This window comes from Podarcis cretensis (assembly GCF_951804945.1).
Source record: "Podarcis cretensis genome assembly, chromosome: 2".
In the NCBI taxonomy this organism is placed as follows: Eukaryota; Metazoa; Chordata; class Lepidosauria; order Squamata; family Lacertidae; genus Podarcis; species Podarcis cretensis.
The window spans coordinates 57,561,373-57,578,304 of NC_137171.1; the positions used below are offsets into that span (position 1 = coordinate 57,561,373).

Here is a 16,932-nt window from a genome sequence, read left to right on the forward strand (position 1 = left end):
AGGACTTTTTGACTGAGATTGCATTTTCAACAAAGTACATAAACGCCTAAAGTTCTCCAGGGTGCCCATCCATGTGAAAATGTCTAAGCTACAGGCATGACTTCATGCCACACGGCACACACTACAGGCAATGTTATGTTGGACCAATAGAATGAATACTGATGGAACTTAAGAAGTCATCAGCCTTTCAACGCAAAAGTGTTGTTGTACAGAATCACCAAGGAATGTGGCTTATACAATCTCAGTTTTGAGAAATCATTCCTTTTCCTAGTATATGTTCCATAACTCAAGCTGTCACGTCCGACTTCCACACAAATTCCCAGCGTAGCCAATTCCTATTAGCAGAGCATACCTTATATTATAAACCTTGCAAGTAGGCCAGTGTTGCACCATGAAGCTTATACAGTTTTTCCCTCAGTGTAAAAATATACAATGCTACTGCATATATATATTTTTTGCAGTTAAAGGTCCAGTCAGTCCATTGTTTTATGGCAGTTCTGTTCCTTTTGACTTTTCATACGTCTCCAACCCAAACCACTGTGTTGCCCCTCTTGATACCCGAAACCTCACAGCGCAATGTGTTTTGTCTCCCATTAATTATAAATAGTGACTCCTTTGCTGGTGTTATAAGGTATTGTCCAAATAATCCACTGTCTTGGATAATTCTGTTGTAGTTACTCCAGGGCCAGTCTTTGGATTTGATAGGGTCCTTTAAATTCTTCAATACGTCCATTTTCCCTGTTGACAACTCTACAAAAAGCACATCTGTTTGCAAATGTGAAGTAGCGTATATATAATACTGATTGCCTTCGGTGAAAGAGGACTGAAATGTCAGATCGGATATGTGCATGGTGGTTTGTAAGTCATAAATCAACTTGATTTCCCCTTGGATTGTTATTGCCTGGACTCTGATCCTCCCGCTCTGTTCATCTGCGCTGACCAAATAGCGTCCATCAGGGGAGATGTAGGGAGTACCTGATATGTCGCTGTTGGGGCCAATAACAGAATCTGTAACACTGTCAATTATAAGCTGTGGAGTTATTGGTACTGACATGTTTGTTTTGCACTGAACAAAGAAGTAGCCACCCAGATGTGTATAGGCCATGGCTAGGGGCAAACAGCTGTAGTTCTTGAAGCTGATCGTCTTGATGTGAGCCACAGTTTCCAGATCAATTTTGTGAACTACAGACTTAGACTTGTTAAAGATGAAACCAAATCTGAAATGGGGAAATAAAAGACAAACAATATATAACCAAACAGATGCCACAAGATGTTATGAGAATAACAATTCTTTGTGTCACTTGGCCCAAGAGCAGAAATGTTGTCTTGTTAAGTCTTATGCAACCCTAGGAGGTAAGCCACTATTACGCTGTCATCAATATGTATGTAGTTATTTGAAATGTTTATTATTTAATAGACAATAACAGAACAAAATGGAGAATGGACACACCTAATAAATAAAGGAGTAGAGTATTAGAAGTGACCTTATGAAATTAATGTTCTGGAAATGAAAAGGTTTTCAGAGCTCACCAAAATCTCCCAGGCTAGCTGTAACACTTACTGAAACAACTTACCCAAACAGTATCTGTGGAATGCTTTGTGCACTTAGGCCAAATGAAATGAAATATTGAGTAAGTCCGTTACACAGAGACACATTTTGTTGCTTAAGGTCACAGAGCAAGTTCATGGCTAAGCTGAGATTATAAACCAGGGTTTCCCAGCTTATCATATGACTCATGTTAACTACTATACTATAGCACACAGGTAGACAATATTAAAGACAAGGAGACATATTAAAACTAAAATCCCATGCTAACAGGTGCTGTACCCTAGAAAGAGAGGGTTGGATCCAGGAAAGAGGATCCAATTCTGACACATTGGGGTTTTCTGGATTTCTCTCCCCTGCAGATACCTGCTTCTCCCAAAAGCTGATCCTGGTTGAAGAAGAATCATACAATGGAGCAGGGTGGAGCAAAAAGAGACAAGATGAAAGAGTCTGCTGTAGAAGGAAGTGGGAGAGGAGCCTTGGAGAGCAGTGGGAAGACAGGGACCTTCCACTGCTTCATTGGGGCAAGACTTACTGGTAAGAGTTGTGATCACTAGGCCTGTGCTGTTTTGGTTTCTTTGAATAAATAGTTAACTTCACTGACACTGGCTGTTTTATTGCTGACCTGCCCCTGATGAGGGGGCTACAATCTAAATATATTATATTAACACCAACCTAAGTCCTCAAGAATATATAGCATAGAAAAGTGATATTTCAAGCCATGAAGGAGATGAGAAAGTCATGGAAACAAAATGTTAATGTCCTATAGACATAAAGTGGTACCTTGTTTTGAGTCCAGGATCCGTTCCGGAGCCCCAGATGCTCGATGAAAGGGGCGCTCGACAAAGCGCCGCTCTGCGCATGCGCAGTTTTGTGCTTCTACGCATGCGTGTACCGCGATTTACTGCTTCTGCGCGAGCATGAGCAGCAAAACTGGAAGTAACCCGTTCTGGTACTTCCGTGTTTGCTGCAGATGTTCCACGAAATGGATGCTAAATGGGGCGGACTCACAACAAGGTACTACTGTACTTGATATTATGTAGCGGGTTTTTCTTTGCATAGGTTATAGAATTCTCTTGCACCCATTGAAAGTAGTGTGTTAAGACTTCCCTATCATGCCTTATAGGAAAGTAGTTAAAAAGAGAGTAAGGTTGGAAAGGAGAGGAAGAAAATATTAAGCCATGTTTGCCCTTGAGTAATTATCAAAGGGAAAACAATAGAAAATCTGCTCCATTTCACCCGTGTTCCACACACATGTGGCTTATCTGCCTAAAAGACTAGCACATAATGTTTCTTGAGGTCATGCTTTGGAACAATTGTTACACAACTGAATTGCCAGTATTCCATTGTGTGAAAATCATACTTCAGACCTGTGTTTTCACCTATAAAACACAGCTGTCTCCATATAATAGGCTTATATCCCCCTACCTTTTTTTTTTTTAGCTGAAAGCATCACTGAAGTGTCCAGCCATGGCAATTTACTCCTGAAGAGTAAGCCTGTATAGTGTATGATCACACATGAACACTCCTGGGATTTAGTGTTTCATTCAGTTGCTATACTTACATCCATCAGAAAGATGCTGTGTGGGGTGGATGGAATACTGGCGGAGAAAATGAAATGGATAGGCGATTGGAGAGTAATAAGGTGACACCTGCAGCTTTTTTGAATTAAGCCACTTGAAGACTTTAAACAAAACCTTTCAAAAACATTAGATTCTATACACATTTAACTTGGGAACAGTCCTATTGAACTGAACGGAACTTACTTCTGAGTAGACATATACAGGATTGCACAGCAAATATAGTAAAGCAAACCAGTAGCATGGTATACTTAAAGGGAAAGGACCCCTGACAGCTAAGTCCAGTCGCGAATGACTCTAGGGTTGTAGCGCTCATCTCACTTTACAGGCAGAGGGAGCCGGCATTTGTCCACAGACAGTTTTTCGGGGTCATGTGGCCAGCATGACTAAGCCACTTCTGGCGCAATGGAACACTGAAACCAGAGCAGCGCATGGAAACGCCGTTTACCTTCCTACCGGAGCAGTACCTATTTATCTACTTGCACTTTGACATACTTTCAAACTGCTAGGTTGGCAGGAGCTGGGACTGAGCAACAGGAGCTCACCCCGTCGTAGGAATTCGAACTGCCGACCTTCCAATCAGCAAGCCCAAGAGGCTCAGTGGTTTAGACCACAGCGCCACCCGCGTCCCTATAGCATGGTATACTTACTAATACCCATTTGTGTGTATGAGGACCACTGGTATAATACAAAGGTAAATACATGTGCTATTTAATTAAATAACAGTTAAATGTTTCAAATAAATCATCAAATAAAGAAAGAAATGCTTTTCTGCACCGAAACACATAACAATGAATTGCACTGGGCTAACATGACGATGCTTGACAAACCACTGGCATTCCTGGCATCTGGACACTGCACAACCAACAGGTTGCATAAAAGCTGCAGAGTCACAAAGCTATGTCAGCAGAACATTTGCAAAGGCTCTCAGCTAGGCAGAGAAAAGTGTTGCTGCTGAAATTTTGCATAACCCAGAACTTTGTTTATTGAAAAGTTTTCCATACTGCTATTCAATTCAAAATTTGTGGTTTACAGGAAGTAAAGCAAACCTAGCAAAAACACAGAAAGGCTTTGCTAAATACAGTTACAGCAGGGAGAAGGGAATATATCCAAAGTTAAAAGCACAGGGGAAAATAAAAAGGGCATTTTTGCCTGGCACCTAATAATCATGCTGGCCATTATTACCCCCATTGCTTCTTTGTGTACTTCCCATCTTTCTTATTTCATGTGCTGTTTCTTGTCTCTTAGCTAACATGGAGCCATTTCATGGTTTTATTTTCTAGTGTGGTGGAGCTTTCAGCGATTGCCATGAAAGCAAAGCAAGTAATTATCATGATTGATAATAATTTCATCAGATTAAAAGTACAAACTACTGGGGCCCAGAGGACTCTTACCTGATGTGATTGATAATGAGGTTTGTATGTGGAATAAAATAATCATCCATCCCATTCAAATGGGTGCGAATGATATGCTGGTTGTCTCCTGTACTTGCTTCTGGTATTACCTACAAGGAATAACCAAAATGCTGAGCAGAAATAGAACAATAGATGAGGCACTGAAATATAAACTCTAGACTACCTAAATCAGGGGTGGGTAACATGTGGCCCTCCAGAAGCTGTTGTACTACAATGCCCATCATCACAGACCATTGGGCTATGCTGGCTGGGGCTGGTGGGAGTTGGAGTCCAAAATATCTGGAGGGTCATAGCTTATTAACCTCTGACCTATATTCACATGACCCCACCCCCATGTATCCAGCAGCATCCCATAGGGCAAAATGCTGGGTTTCCTGGTTCCTGGAAATAAAGGATGAAATGGCATTTGCGTGTATTATGTGACATTTGCAAGGTAAGAGAACAGTTCTCCATCTGCTTTCAAGCCGCTTATAGCAGAAGACAATGCAATCATGCAGGCACGGGAAGAATGTCCCAGCTCTAACGCTTCCATAATTTTTCTGCACAGCCTGCTATAAACATTGTTTTCAGGTTCACATATATTAATCTCACTTAAATGCACCATGCTAATTCACTGGCTTGAATGACCGGCAGCAAAGTCACAGCAGTTAATTATCTCTTTGAAAAGATATCCACAGTGCCAGGGAGTGGGGGAATATATGGAAAGGGGTAGAGTATTTCCTTTTTTTTTTTTTTGAAAAGGTTATTTCTGAGAAGAATGTAAGCTCTTTGCTATAATGAAAAGCTCACTTTGTTATTTCTCCTGTGACTCCAGGAGAATATGAGATGAGACTTAAAAAAATAAAAATCAAACCTTAGAATGCTTATATGATGCCTAAGTTCAGTTCATTAGGTGTGTTGACTGTTTATCTGTGTTAACAGGACATCTTCAGAATTTACAGCTAAGTAGTTCATTACACAAAGTGCCAGAGCCTTAAAAGATCTGCTGCAATATTTTTGTCAGGCTCTTTTGAGAAACCTGTCATTTCTTGATGAAAGTGCTCTGATGTAATCATGTAGAGTATGGTACATTAGGTTTCCACCATGCCTCTAGTGCTTTTGCGATAGTGAGGCTTCTTCATTAATATGTGTTTGAAATAACTCGTCAGGTGTTAGGGGTTTCCAATTGAGGAATTTCCCAACGGGACTCTAGTGACCTGTTCATTGTGTCATCATGGCAGCTTGCAGATGAGCAATCTGCTGACCTTTGGCACCATCACTGAAGCTAATGCTTCTGCAGGGATCAAAAGTGACAAAAGTGGCCAAAAGAACTCCACTTGATCCTATGAAGCTTCTGACTTTGGTCTGGTCCTCAGACTGAGCAACTTGTCAGTTACAAACTGAACCACTCTCTAAAGTCCCCATTTGTACAGTGACCATTTTAAAGGTCTGCCTGTTTTCATGCTGGGGTGTGGTAGCTGTTTGCCACCAGTCCTAACATAACACTCTTATCTATCTATATGCCCTACTGATTTGTACAATACTGCACATCTTCTGTCTGTTGCCTATTGGCAGCAACCACTATATGCAGAAATGATGTTTCCATGCTGTCAGAGCTGCCCAAGGTCCCAGCTCACAAAGGACCAACGCCAGTTCTTGCTATATACAAAAGTCTTTATTAAGGTTCAGTTTCCATTTCAAAGCCGCGGCGCGCAGCTCTACGTCTCAACCCTAGACCGCTGAAGCTCCATCTGAATCTCCTCCCCCTTGACACCAGTTCAAGACCCTAGCCTTGCTCCACCTCCTCCTTTGCTCCTTTCTCCTCTGGGTCCTTCTGCCCGCTGGGGTGTCGCCCTTTCTGGACTCTTCTGATGCTGATTCCCCGGATTCTTCCCCCTGCTTCCGGCGTGCTTTAGGACCTGGCTCCCAATCCGACCTCCCTGCTGTCCCGCGCTCCTGTACATTTGAACTTGGCGCGTGCGCCCAGCCGGCAACCTTCCTCCTGACCGTTACACTGCTCCTGTCACTGCTTCCCCCTTCGGGGGGGGTTAGCTGGGTCTGACTTCCCCTCCGTTCCCTCACTCAGCGATAGAGGCGTGGTCAGCCCTGCCTCATCTTCTCTCCCCACTGGAGTGGAAGCCGGCCCTGACACATGGGACTCTTCCCCCCCGCTACGCCCTGGTGGGGAAGCTGGTCCCAATCTCCAGCTGCTGCTTTGGGAGTCGCCGCTGGCCCCTTGCTTCTGGTGCGTCCTTCCCGGGACCCCCCTTGCCCTGGCCATCGGTGCCCCCTTCTGGGAATCTTCTGAATCGCTGGAGAAGCTCATGGAATCTCTCGGCCCACTGTCATACTCCCCTACGCTGCCCTCGGATTGTTCCCCTTCGCTCTCCGCTTCCTCTCTCCCCTGTGCCTCTGCTCCTGAGCCCCTGACACATGCGCTGCTCTGGTTTACCAGAAGCAGCTTAGTCCTGCTGGCCACATGACCTGGAAGCTGTACGCCAGCTCCCTCGGCCAGTAAAGTGAGATGAGTGCCGCAACCCCAGTGTCGTCTGCGACTGGACCTAACGGTCAGGGGTCCCTTTACTATATGCAGATGTTTAGCAGAGAAACCCTTGGCCTAGCATGATATCCATTAATAGGTGCAAGGGTGTTTTGGATATGAGTTCCTAGTCTCACATTCCCCCAAAATAATTGGTGCTGAATCTATGGCAGAATGCATCATCAGAGATCCACACTTCATTGTGGTTGTTCATTGTGGATCATTAACAACCATACCACCATCTTTTATCTAGTCTGTTGCATCAGTTACTATAACTCTGCCATCTATCAAATAATTTTCCCCTACAAATGTTTTCTCTGTTTATGGCCTACATTGCACTAATGATCTTTGGAATTCTAATTAAACATGTAATTTAATTATCATAGCCCTACTGAAGCATAAATAACAGTGCTGGAAGGTAAACTAGTTCAATCCTTTATACTAAGGCAGGATCTTCTGTTCCCGAAACCATTGTCATTTTTGTATATGTTGTTCTATCTTATTCAAATTACTATGACCATGGAGGAGAGACCTGGAATGAGAAAAGTGTTCCTACCAAAAGTCCCCATGAGGCAAGGAATAAGCATAGCAATGCATTCAAGTTCATGAAGCTTGCTCCATTTGTACCAGAAGACACATTTACTCTTCTTAAACCAATTTAACAACCATGAGGTTTTTAGAATATAGGTATTTAATTAATTGGTGTGTTGTAATTCACAACTGAGTTGGAATGGTAGCTATGGCACTACAAATGTGGTTTGGAAAAGAAAAAAGGTAGAAGAGAAGCATAGAAGAGGACTGGGAAAGAGGAGAGAAAATGAAAGAGAAGGAGAAGGAGAGAACAAGTAGATAGGTATTAATGATAGCTGTAAAATTAATTAATTAATTAATAATAATAATTTTTTAATGAGTTACATGTTTCAGATCAGATCAGGGATCTGGAAACGGTGAGGAACACTGCTTGAGATGAAACATAATGAAATTAAAATGGTCCTCAGTTCTCACACTGGCAGATGAAGAATTATTTAGTTTACACTGGGGAGAGGAAACCTGTGCCTAACCAGACAGGAGCGGCTGGTGAGAAGGGGTGGCATTGCTGCTGTGCACCAGGATGGTGAGGGGGTGGGGCAGGATAGCAGAGACCTTGGGGCAATGTGGTCATACCAGCAAAAGTACCTGATTGGCTCTGCTGGTACACCCAAACCTCACCGCTACCCCACCCCTGCCCTCTCACTGTCCAAGTATGTTTCACCAACGTTTCAGCCAACAGGCCAGTTATGCAGTGCTACTCCTTTCCACTGGCTGGACATAACTATGGAAGTTTTTGGACTCCTATTCTCCTTGACCATGGGCCATGCTGGGTGGGGTTAATGGGGCTTGGAGTTCAACAATATCTAGAAAGCCACACGTCCCCCATTTCTGGTTTATAAATTTTCCCATCAGCTCTGTTCTTAACCTATAAAAAAGTCTACACAGTTGATTCAAAAGTTGTCTTTGTGCAGGTCTTTGCATTTGCAGCGTGTTTGAAACAAAAGAAACAGTGATAAGGATGAGGGAGGGAGGCAGAGTTGAGGCTCACATTTAAAGAAGATTTCTGGTAGGAAATGTTAGTCCTAAATTTCTGCTGATAAGAATAATGGCTCTAAAAGAAGATTGTGATTAACTATTGCATTTGTAAGAGGCTTACCTGCAAAACCGGATGAGACTTCTTCATATCGCCCCAGCTAAGTACCCAAATTTGGTCATGTGACTTATCATAATGTAATTTTACAGGTAGAGGGTCAGTGTCCAAGGTCTTTAAAGAAACAAAAAACAGTTGCATTAGCTCTTCCTTATGAAAAAGAATGTAAGTTATGCATTTGATTAGGGTCTGTAAGCTCTTAAGAAAGCCTTTGTGCACATTTTGCATTTCATGTCCAAGTCAGACACCAAACCACTGCATATCACTGTACGCACCCAGTTTAATACGCTGGCATACTGAGACCTGCTTTGTAAGTTGTTGCCAGCAAAGCAGCTGCTGCCCTACCATAGCTGCTTCCACACCAGTCCTGTCATCTATACACAATTTACACCCAGATGTATAGCATAGATGGTGTGGCACACCAGTATGGTACATGTGTCTTTTGTTTCTCTGTAGTTTGAACCACATAGCTCTTAGGAGCAGTACTGGCAGTGGCGACACTGTTGCTTACTGAAATGGAGAGCGGTGAGATGGTAGGGAGTCTGGCACTGAGCAGGGACACTGGCGGGGAACTAAATGATCTCCACCCACAAAGTGCCAACTTCCCTAGCGCCTCACCCAGCAGCATAGCTAGCTGCTCGGGTGCCTGGTGCGGCACACGTGTCCTGCACCCGGGGGCAGGGCTTGCTGTGTAGAGCCTTTCTGCAGCCTCTCCCTCTGCTGTAGGGCAGCTGAGGGAGTGGAGGTGGGCAGACGCAAGCTTCACGCTGCTGTTTCAGGCAGCGCCAAGCCTGCAGGCGCTCAAGCCACCACGCCACTCCCAGGAGAGAAGTGTGAATTGGGCATGTTGCAGACCCTGTGGTAAGCACTGGCCCCTGCAGTGTGGCACTCAATGCCAGCTGCTTTTCATTGCGTTTGTTGACTGAGCTATAAAGTTTTGTGAGCCCAATTTTTTTTTAAAAACTAGATTTTGTCATTTCGTCACCCCCCTTCAGTGATGACACCCGGGGTAGCCTGCACCCACCGCACCCCCTTCCTCCACCACTGGCCTCACCATCTGTCTCCCAGTAAGCAGCAGCAACATCACTGCCAGGAGATGAGCTGCATTGTGCCACCCCTCCCCTGCCAACCACTCCTTGATTGATTGATTGATTGATTGATTGGTTGGTTGGTTGGCTTTGCTAAAATGCCGCTTTTCCACAATGAGCTGCGCCCAAAGTGGCTTACAGCAAATGTTCAAAACAGAGAACACAGGAAATACAAAATACAGAACATGTTAGTAAATAGCAAAAACCAACAATTTGGCAAACCAGTTCAATATTACAAAAACCAACAATGATCTAGATTTAAGAACAAGAACAACAAGCAAAAATGAAAGTTAACTGACAATGCATTTTGTGGTACTGGTCTTGCTACACTCCAAGGAGCTTGGCATAAATGCAGGTGTTTTTTTTTGGGGGGGGGTAGATGACAAACAGCTGGCCCTCACATCTGTCTTCCAGAGGAGGCTGACAGCACCAAAAGACAAATGTCAGCAATGATACTGAGTCTCTTCCTCAGCCTCCTGGAAGTACCAAGAAGAAGAAGAAGAAGAGTTTGGATTTGATATCCCACTTTATCACTACCCAAAGGAGTCTCAAAGCAGCTAACATTCTCCTTTCCCTTCCTCCTCCACAAGGCTGAGAGACTTCAAAAAAGTGTGACTAGCCCAAGGTCACCCAGCAGCTGCATGTTCACCAGATTACGAGTCTATCGCACTTAACCACTACACCACACTGGCTCTCTACCACTACACCCACCAAGGGCTTATGCAGGTCTTCTGAACAGCACTCAGTGAATCCCTTCATCTACACATGCTTCCATTCCATGTGGCCATGTTGTGGCAGCCTTTTGAATAAGAAAAAGGTGTTGTGGACATGACAAGGGCCTAACATGCCAGCCATAAACTGACTTTAGTATCTGGGTTGCATATTTATTTGAAAGTGTCACAGAGTTCAGTGCATAGAATTACAACTTCACAGAAACTGCAATCCTGTGTTTGCTTTCTCATAAGTAAGTTTCCACTGTGTTCAGTGGGACCTTACTTTCAGGTACATGTGTAGAGGATTGCGGCCTCAGAATATGACAATACTCTACATATATAGTTATCAGCATTACATATTACAACCTATGTTGTTAACAGAGGATTTCAATTGACAGGCATTATAGTGTCAAAATGTTGTTGTCAAACTATTAGCGACATGATTAGTAACGATCCTCTTTCTAGTAGCCACCTCAGGATGTCGAGCATGGGGTATTACCATACTCCTAACGTGCTGCTAACCCAGCTGCAGATTTGTATTTTTACAAATCTACTAACAAAGTCAATAGCTAGAACCTCCTTTGGGAAGAGGCCAAATTTTTGGCAATATGAAACCTTTTTGTCCCCCATCCAAAAGCTTTCAGTTGCCCCTGGGAAGTTACCTGAATGACTTTCTGAGTCTGGATATCAAGGATCATTATTCTATTCCACTTTGGCTGTGTTACATAAATATATTTGTCTCTGACATTGACAGCGGAAGCCCAGAGGCAGGACTGAATGGCTTCACCTTCAACTCTAGGACAGATTTCTGCCTGAAATAAAATAATGAAAGCAGGTTTAATAAGTTTAGGTTCAGTGCTGTGATCCAGGCAGTCTGCTATATACGGCCACAGAGGAAAACGATAGAAGGTAAAACAATGAGACCTTGAAGGTATGGCTTGTGCTGAGAGTAATAGATCTAACCTGTGGTATTGAGCTAGTTCTCTAGCAAACCTTTTGGGGGACCTGTCTTTTGGTCATTTGATGGGGCTGAGGCCAAGTTGAAGAGACCTCCAAAGAGGGAGGTGGAGGTGGTAGTGCTTCAGTGGAATTTTCATTGGCTGGGATTTCTACCTTATTAAATGTGAGGGGGTCTCTCTTGCATTTCAACATTTATAAAGGCCATGTGTGTGCTTGCAGTGGCACCAGATTCTCTCTACACAGGATCCCGTATTGCAGGACTCTTTGGAATGCCCACACAATGTCATATAGTCACACACATGTTCCAGGAAACACTGTTGCAATGGAAGCCTGTGCACAGAGAGCCTCACATCACTGCAAGAGCACATGGAGCATTTTTTTAAAAAAAGATTTTAAGTGCAGGATGCCCTCATTCTTCAGCTATTAAATTAGTAAAGTAAGAACAACTCCCTGCCCCACAAAACATCTTCAAATTTTTCAAAGTTGTAGAAATTTGTTCCCCAGTTTGCTGTGGGAAGAATGGACGTGCTAAACTGAGGTGCAAAGCCAGCTTTATTTTAAGCCAGGCATAGGCAAACTCAGTTCTCCAGATGTTTTGAGACCACAATTCCCACCATCCCTGACCACTGGTCCTGCTAGCTAGGGATGATGGGAGTTCCAAAACATCTGGAGGGTCGAGTTTGCCTACGCCTGTTTTAAGCCATCACAGACTGAAATCTGTATTCAAACAATAATATAGCCATTGAATATTTGGGAGAGCCATATTTGAGTTATGGAACATGTGGTTCACAATACAGGGCCTCAAGTTAGCTAAGGTAGACTCTACCCTGAGGTAAACCATATGTTTCAGCAACAGGAGTTTCTTGATAAATTTCTCAACCTTCAGTTCAATAGAACTTGGGTGGCTAGGAAAATGTGCTCCTCACATTGTGGTTTATTCAGATGAATGTATGGAACTGAAGGCCTGTGAAACTCCAGTTCTAAACTTTATAAATTTGGCATAATTACATGAATTATGGTAGGGATTCACCTCACAAGTCCCACCAGTGGAAGTCCTGTGCAATGATTTCCAATTCTGCGACGGGGCTCCCCCCCATTCCCTCTGCAATCCTAAAATTGCCTCAGCAGGTTGAGAGAGCCCCCAGCACATAGGGGACATGAACGGGTTGCTCCACCCAGCACGCTGAAAGGCTTGTGCTGTTGGTGTGGTCAACATAGCACAACATTGAATTCCTCTTTACATGTACAATATATAAATTTCACAATTTTGCCACAGCAGGCAGTGAGATAAATAATGTAGTTTTTAACAGAAGCTGAACTGCAGCAGAAAAGCAGTGCTGCCTGCGATGAATACAGGGTGGAAAGGAAAACAAGGACTTCTTACATCCCTGATGCAAGACCAAGATTAATTACCCCAAACTTACATAACTTGAGAAAACTTTCTCATTTGGTTTGATGTGTCTCTGGATCTCACAGTCAGTTGGCTGAATTATTGTGATTCCATCATCAGAAAAGACATAGAACATGTTTCCCACACTGAGCCCTTGAAGAGAAAACAAAAAAGCAAGGGAAAAAACATGTCATAATTTCCTGTCTAAAAACAAAAAAAGTAGGCTAAACCTCAAAAATAAAAATTACTATACAAAACAAAACCAAAAAACCCCTAGAGATTTGGATGCTTTTGGTGCATTCACAAAATTAAAGTTCATGTCACAAGTAGGGCTTCAAGGTGTGAGGAAAGAGGTACAGATAAGCTCAAAAATGTATTGCCTTGGTGGTAACAGTTACAAATGTAAGACAGTATCTTGGGATCATGTGTTTTGCAATCAAATTAATATGCAGGTTTCTTTCCTTTGCATTAGAAGCAGTTTGCTAATACTTTTGCCCTTTCTAGGTAAATGTTTCAAATGCTGGAATGCAACCATGCATTTCACACAATTTGGAATAAGGGGTGTTGCTGACTTGTCGAGGGTAATACTTTTTCCCCAGCGGCCTAGAGACATTTGGGGGGCGGGGGCAAATCCTTATAGCCACCAAAGCAAAAACATTTTTGAAATTTTGCAAACTGTAATTCACAAATGTGGAATCTTTTAGCATTGCAATAGCACTCATCTATCAAAACTGGGGCATTCCAGAAGCTTTAGGGGGGGAAATAGCCTGTCAGTGAGTTTCTAGTAAAATAATTGTATTCTACATTTCTGCTTAATCAGAAATGTCCTGAAACATTGCTAGTATACTTCATTTTCCATTACATGCAAATGCAGTAATGAATACCTAGTATGCTTTTCAATCACTCTCATCGGAAATCCTTTCACTACACATGTATATATATATTCTACAGATACGGTATTGTAATGGCTTCTGTCATCCCAAATAAAGTTGATAGTGTACTTATCTGCCAAACTTCCATAGTTTTACTTCTGTAAACTGTTTTGTACAGAAAATGAAAGCTCAATTTGTCAAAAAAGTTACCTTTGGTGGATGATAGTTGTTTTTAAGCTAATAAACTGTGTACCCTGTTCAGACTTGAAAAGTTACTGGATGACATTAAACGCTTCCAAGATTGGAAATCAAGGAATCACAAAGTGCACAATTCAGCCAAAGTGTAACCTTTTTTCATTTCCATTTATTTAAAGGGAAATAATTAAGCATTATGTGAGTACTCTCACTGAAATTGGCTCGATTTAGAAGTGCCTAACTTTGGCTAGATTGTGCACTGACAATTTAATAATGAAAATATTGCTTATTTAAAAAATAAGTAACAACCATGCAATATTTGCTTTTTGTTGCTGTTAAATTGGTGCAATTCATCATGATTTTCAGTACAACTGCTCCTGAAGTCACAGATCTTGCAAACAAGTATGCAATAGAAAATGAGTATTTGCAAGATTGAGTCCTCTGGTGTATATTCCATAGCGTCAAAGCACAATGACACTTGCACATTATATAGCTTTTATTATATCCGTTTGGTGTGCTGAGAATTTGATATATGAAGTTTAGCCTTTGAATTATACCACAGAAATACCCCAGTTAAGGCATCAAAGTGGATCTAGGATCAATGATCCTTAAATGTGATGCTGCAGTGAGGGATCATGCATTTTCTGAACACACGGCTAGCAAATTCCTACGTTATCATCACTGCTGAAGAACTAAAATACCTCAGGCATATTTTAGGCTGACATTTTCAACAAATGTGGACCAAAATCCTTTCTTGCCGCATGCACACAGTTCCTCTTCATTTCCATGAGGACTGAATACACACATTAGAAAGCAGGATTTGTCCCTTGATGCAATGAGTGCACATTTCTGCAGATGTTTAAAGTTGGGACAGTTTAAAACAAATGATAACAATCATGCATTAACTTATGGTAAGTGTGAACTGTGCCTATATTCAGATTCATGCACATTAACCACCCTGCTCTTTATGATCGTTTGATAAAATGCATGTTCACATTTCAGCTTTCATTTGCCCTGCCGTTAAAGCAGATATTTATGGTAATGCTATGACTCAATTTCATGTTGCTGAAGCATTAGTGGTTTATTATCATAGCCTTGATGAATTTTCCATGAGGAAAATGCAGTAGTCCATGTTCTAGCCTTCATTAGAACCAGCATTGCATTACTCAAGCTTTCTAAGCCTATGTACACCCTGCTCCAAGTAACCACATTTTAAAGAAGAGAGCTCTTAAAGATAAGAAGTTTCCCTTCAGGACCAAGGAAAGAATCCAAGCAGGAAAGGTCCCTATTCCTTGCATGGAAATGCCATAGGTTTCTGGAGCAGGGACAGAGGTCCTGGTCCCTCCTATATGCCAGTACCAAGCATGCTAGTTAAAAATATCAGGCTACTAACTTTTTAGAGTTTATTTAATTTACGTAATCTATATAAGTCCACAAAAGTTCATAGCCTGAAATTTTCTATACCAGATCTTACAGTTAAACTACCTTTTCCCCATTTATGGCACACTTCTCTTGAATGGGCACACAAGCCTAGAACATCAGAAACAACCACTCTAGTATTTTGTGAAAAAAACTGTATTTTGATGGTAGAGCTAAATCCTGCTTCTCTGACTCCAAGGAAAGATTTGATCGATGCAGGATATCATGTTCATGTAAGGTGTGTTCCAGTGCCCTTTTAGCATTGCAGAGGCTTTTTCTAGGAAGAAGAAATAACCCGGTGATCCTATGATACTAAAGGTGCTTAATTGGACAGAGTCAACACAGGCCAATTATTTCATCCATTCATGGAACGTTGAGTTCATCTTAGCTGCGATAGATGCCCAATCAGTGAACCACTAGGACATGCCATCTCATGATCAACATGCCAAAATAAGTTAAACAACCAATTGTTTAACTGTCCCTGACCAGCTTTTGCACATGCAAATTAATATGGTAGGTATTCACTTGATGTGAAACTCTGGAAAAATTATATTATTTCCTACTGCCCAGCAAATATTTATACTGGCGATTCATTGTACAATTTCTTGTAGACATATCTCAATACTTAGGGCTCCTGCGAGAACTTAAGAGAGTCTTTTTGCAGAATTGTCCCACAGTGCTGCAGTAATGCTCAGAAGGCTAGAATCATGGGGTGTGGCAACTATCACCTTTCCTTCCTGGTTGGGTAGGAAGAACACTTGGCAATTGGCTCCATCATGTGGTCCAGCTTTTTAATATATCGTCATGGTGACATGGGATAAGGCCAAGGAAAACACATCTTGCTCTGCTGTGGTGATATATGAATCAGACCTCAATAAGTAAATCCATTAAGGTTTTAAGGATTATTTTAACCTGCACAGAGACTAGAAGTGTAGGATTCACTATAAATCTGATCAAGCTGAATAAACAATTGTCACTGGAGTAAGCAGTGTTCTACATGGTTGAAGGGAAGGAGAGCAACAGCTTTCCTGATATTTATTTAGCAAAAAATATGGAGCTGAAATATGTGGCCTAGAAAATAAACATCTGTTCAAGTGATGTAAATGAACAAAGAACAGCAGGATTTGTTGGTGTAAATTAGAGTACTTACATTCCACTTAAAGTATAGTAAATTGTGACTTTCATTCTGGTGTTTCTGCTGATGATTACATACTTAAGAATCTGTTTTCAAATGTTGTTAACTTTCTGAATGCCTGTTCAGAAAATCTTTATCATAGAAACTTAAGAGTCTTTTAGAAAAGTTGCATCACTAATATTCTACCAGTTATTTGTTGGGTTTGCCTGTGTGCTAAGCTGAGACCTGCTGACATTGCTAAAGTTAGTGGCAAATCAGTGGAGAATGGTCCATTATGGAATTATTAAAGCAGACAAGCACATTATCACTACAACAAGACAATTTTACTGCAGTACCTTCCTCTCGCCACAGTATGTTTGCAACTGCAGCATCAGAGAAATGGGAGAGCCAGAAAATGATCAAGAAAAGGAAAAAAAAACA

General features: G+C 42.0%; 1 protein-coding gene across 3 annotated transcripts in view; it reads right to left on the bottom strand.

Moving 5' to 3' along the window:
- Window positions 1-336: 336 nt before the first annotated feature.
- Window positions 337-16,932, bottom strand: part of FSTL4 (follistatin like 4) — a 353,517-nt gene continuing 336,921 nt past the window's right edge. For 2 of the 3 annotated variants that reach the window (XM_079968105.1, XM_079968103.1), the window contains 6 exons: window positions 16,848-16,874; window positions 12,926-13,044; window positions 11,204-11,353; window positions 8,747-8,854; window positions 4,521-4,630; window positions 337-1,217 (listed from right to left, as the gene is read on the bottom strand). In XM_079968105.1, coding sequence (XP_079824231.1) covers window positions 515-1,217; window positions 4,521-4,630; window positions 8,747-8,854; window positions 11,204-11,353; window positions 12,926-13,044; window positions 16,848-16,874 — 1,217 coding nt within the window. In that variant the 3' untranslated portion in view covers window positions 337-514. The remainder of the gene's footprint in view (window positions 1,218-4,520; window positions 4,631-8,746; window positions 8,855-11,203; window positions 11,354-12,925; window positions 13,045-16,847; window positions 16,875-16,932) is intronic. The other variant, XM_079968104.1, reaches the window with a different exon arrangement.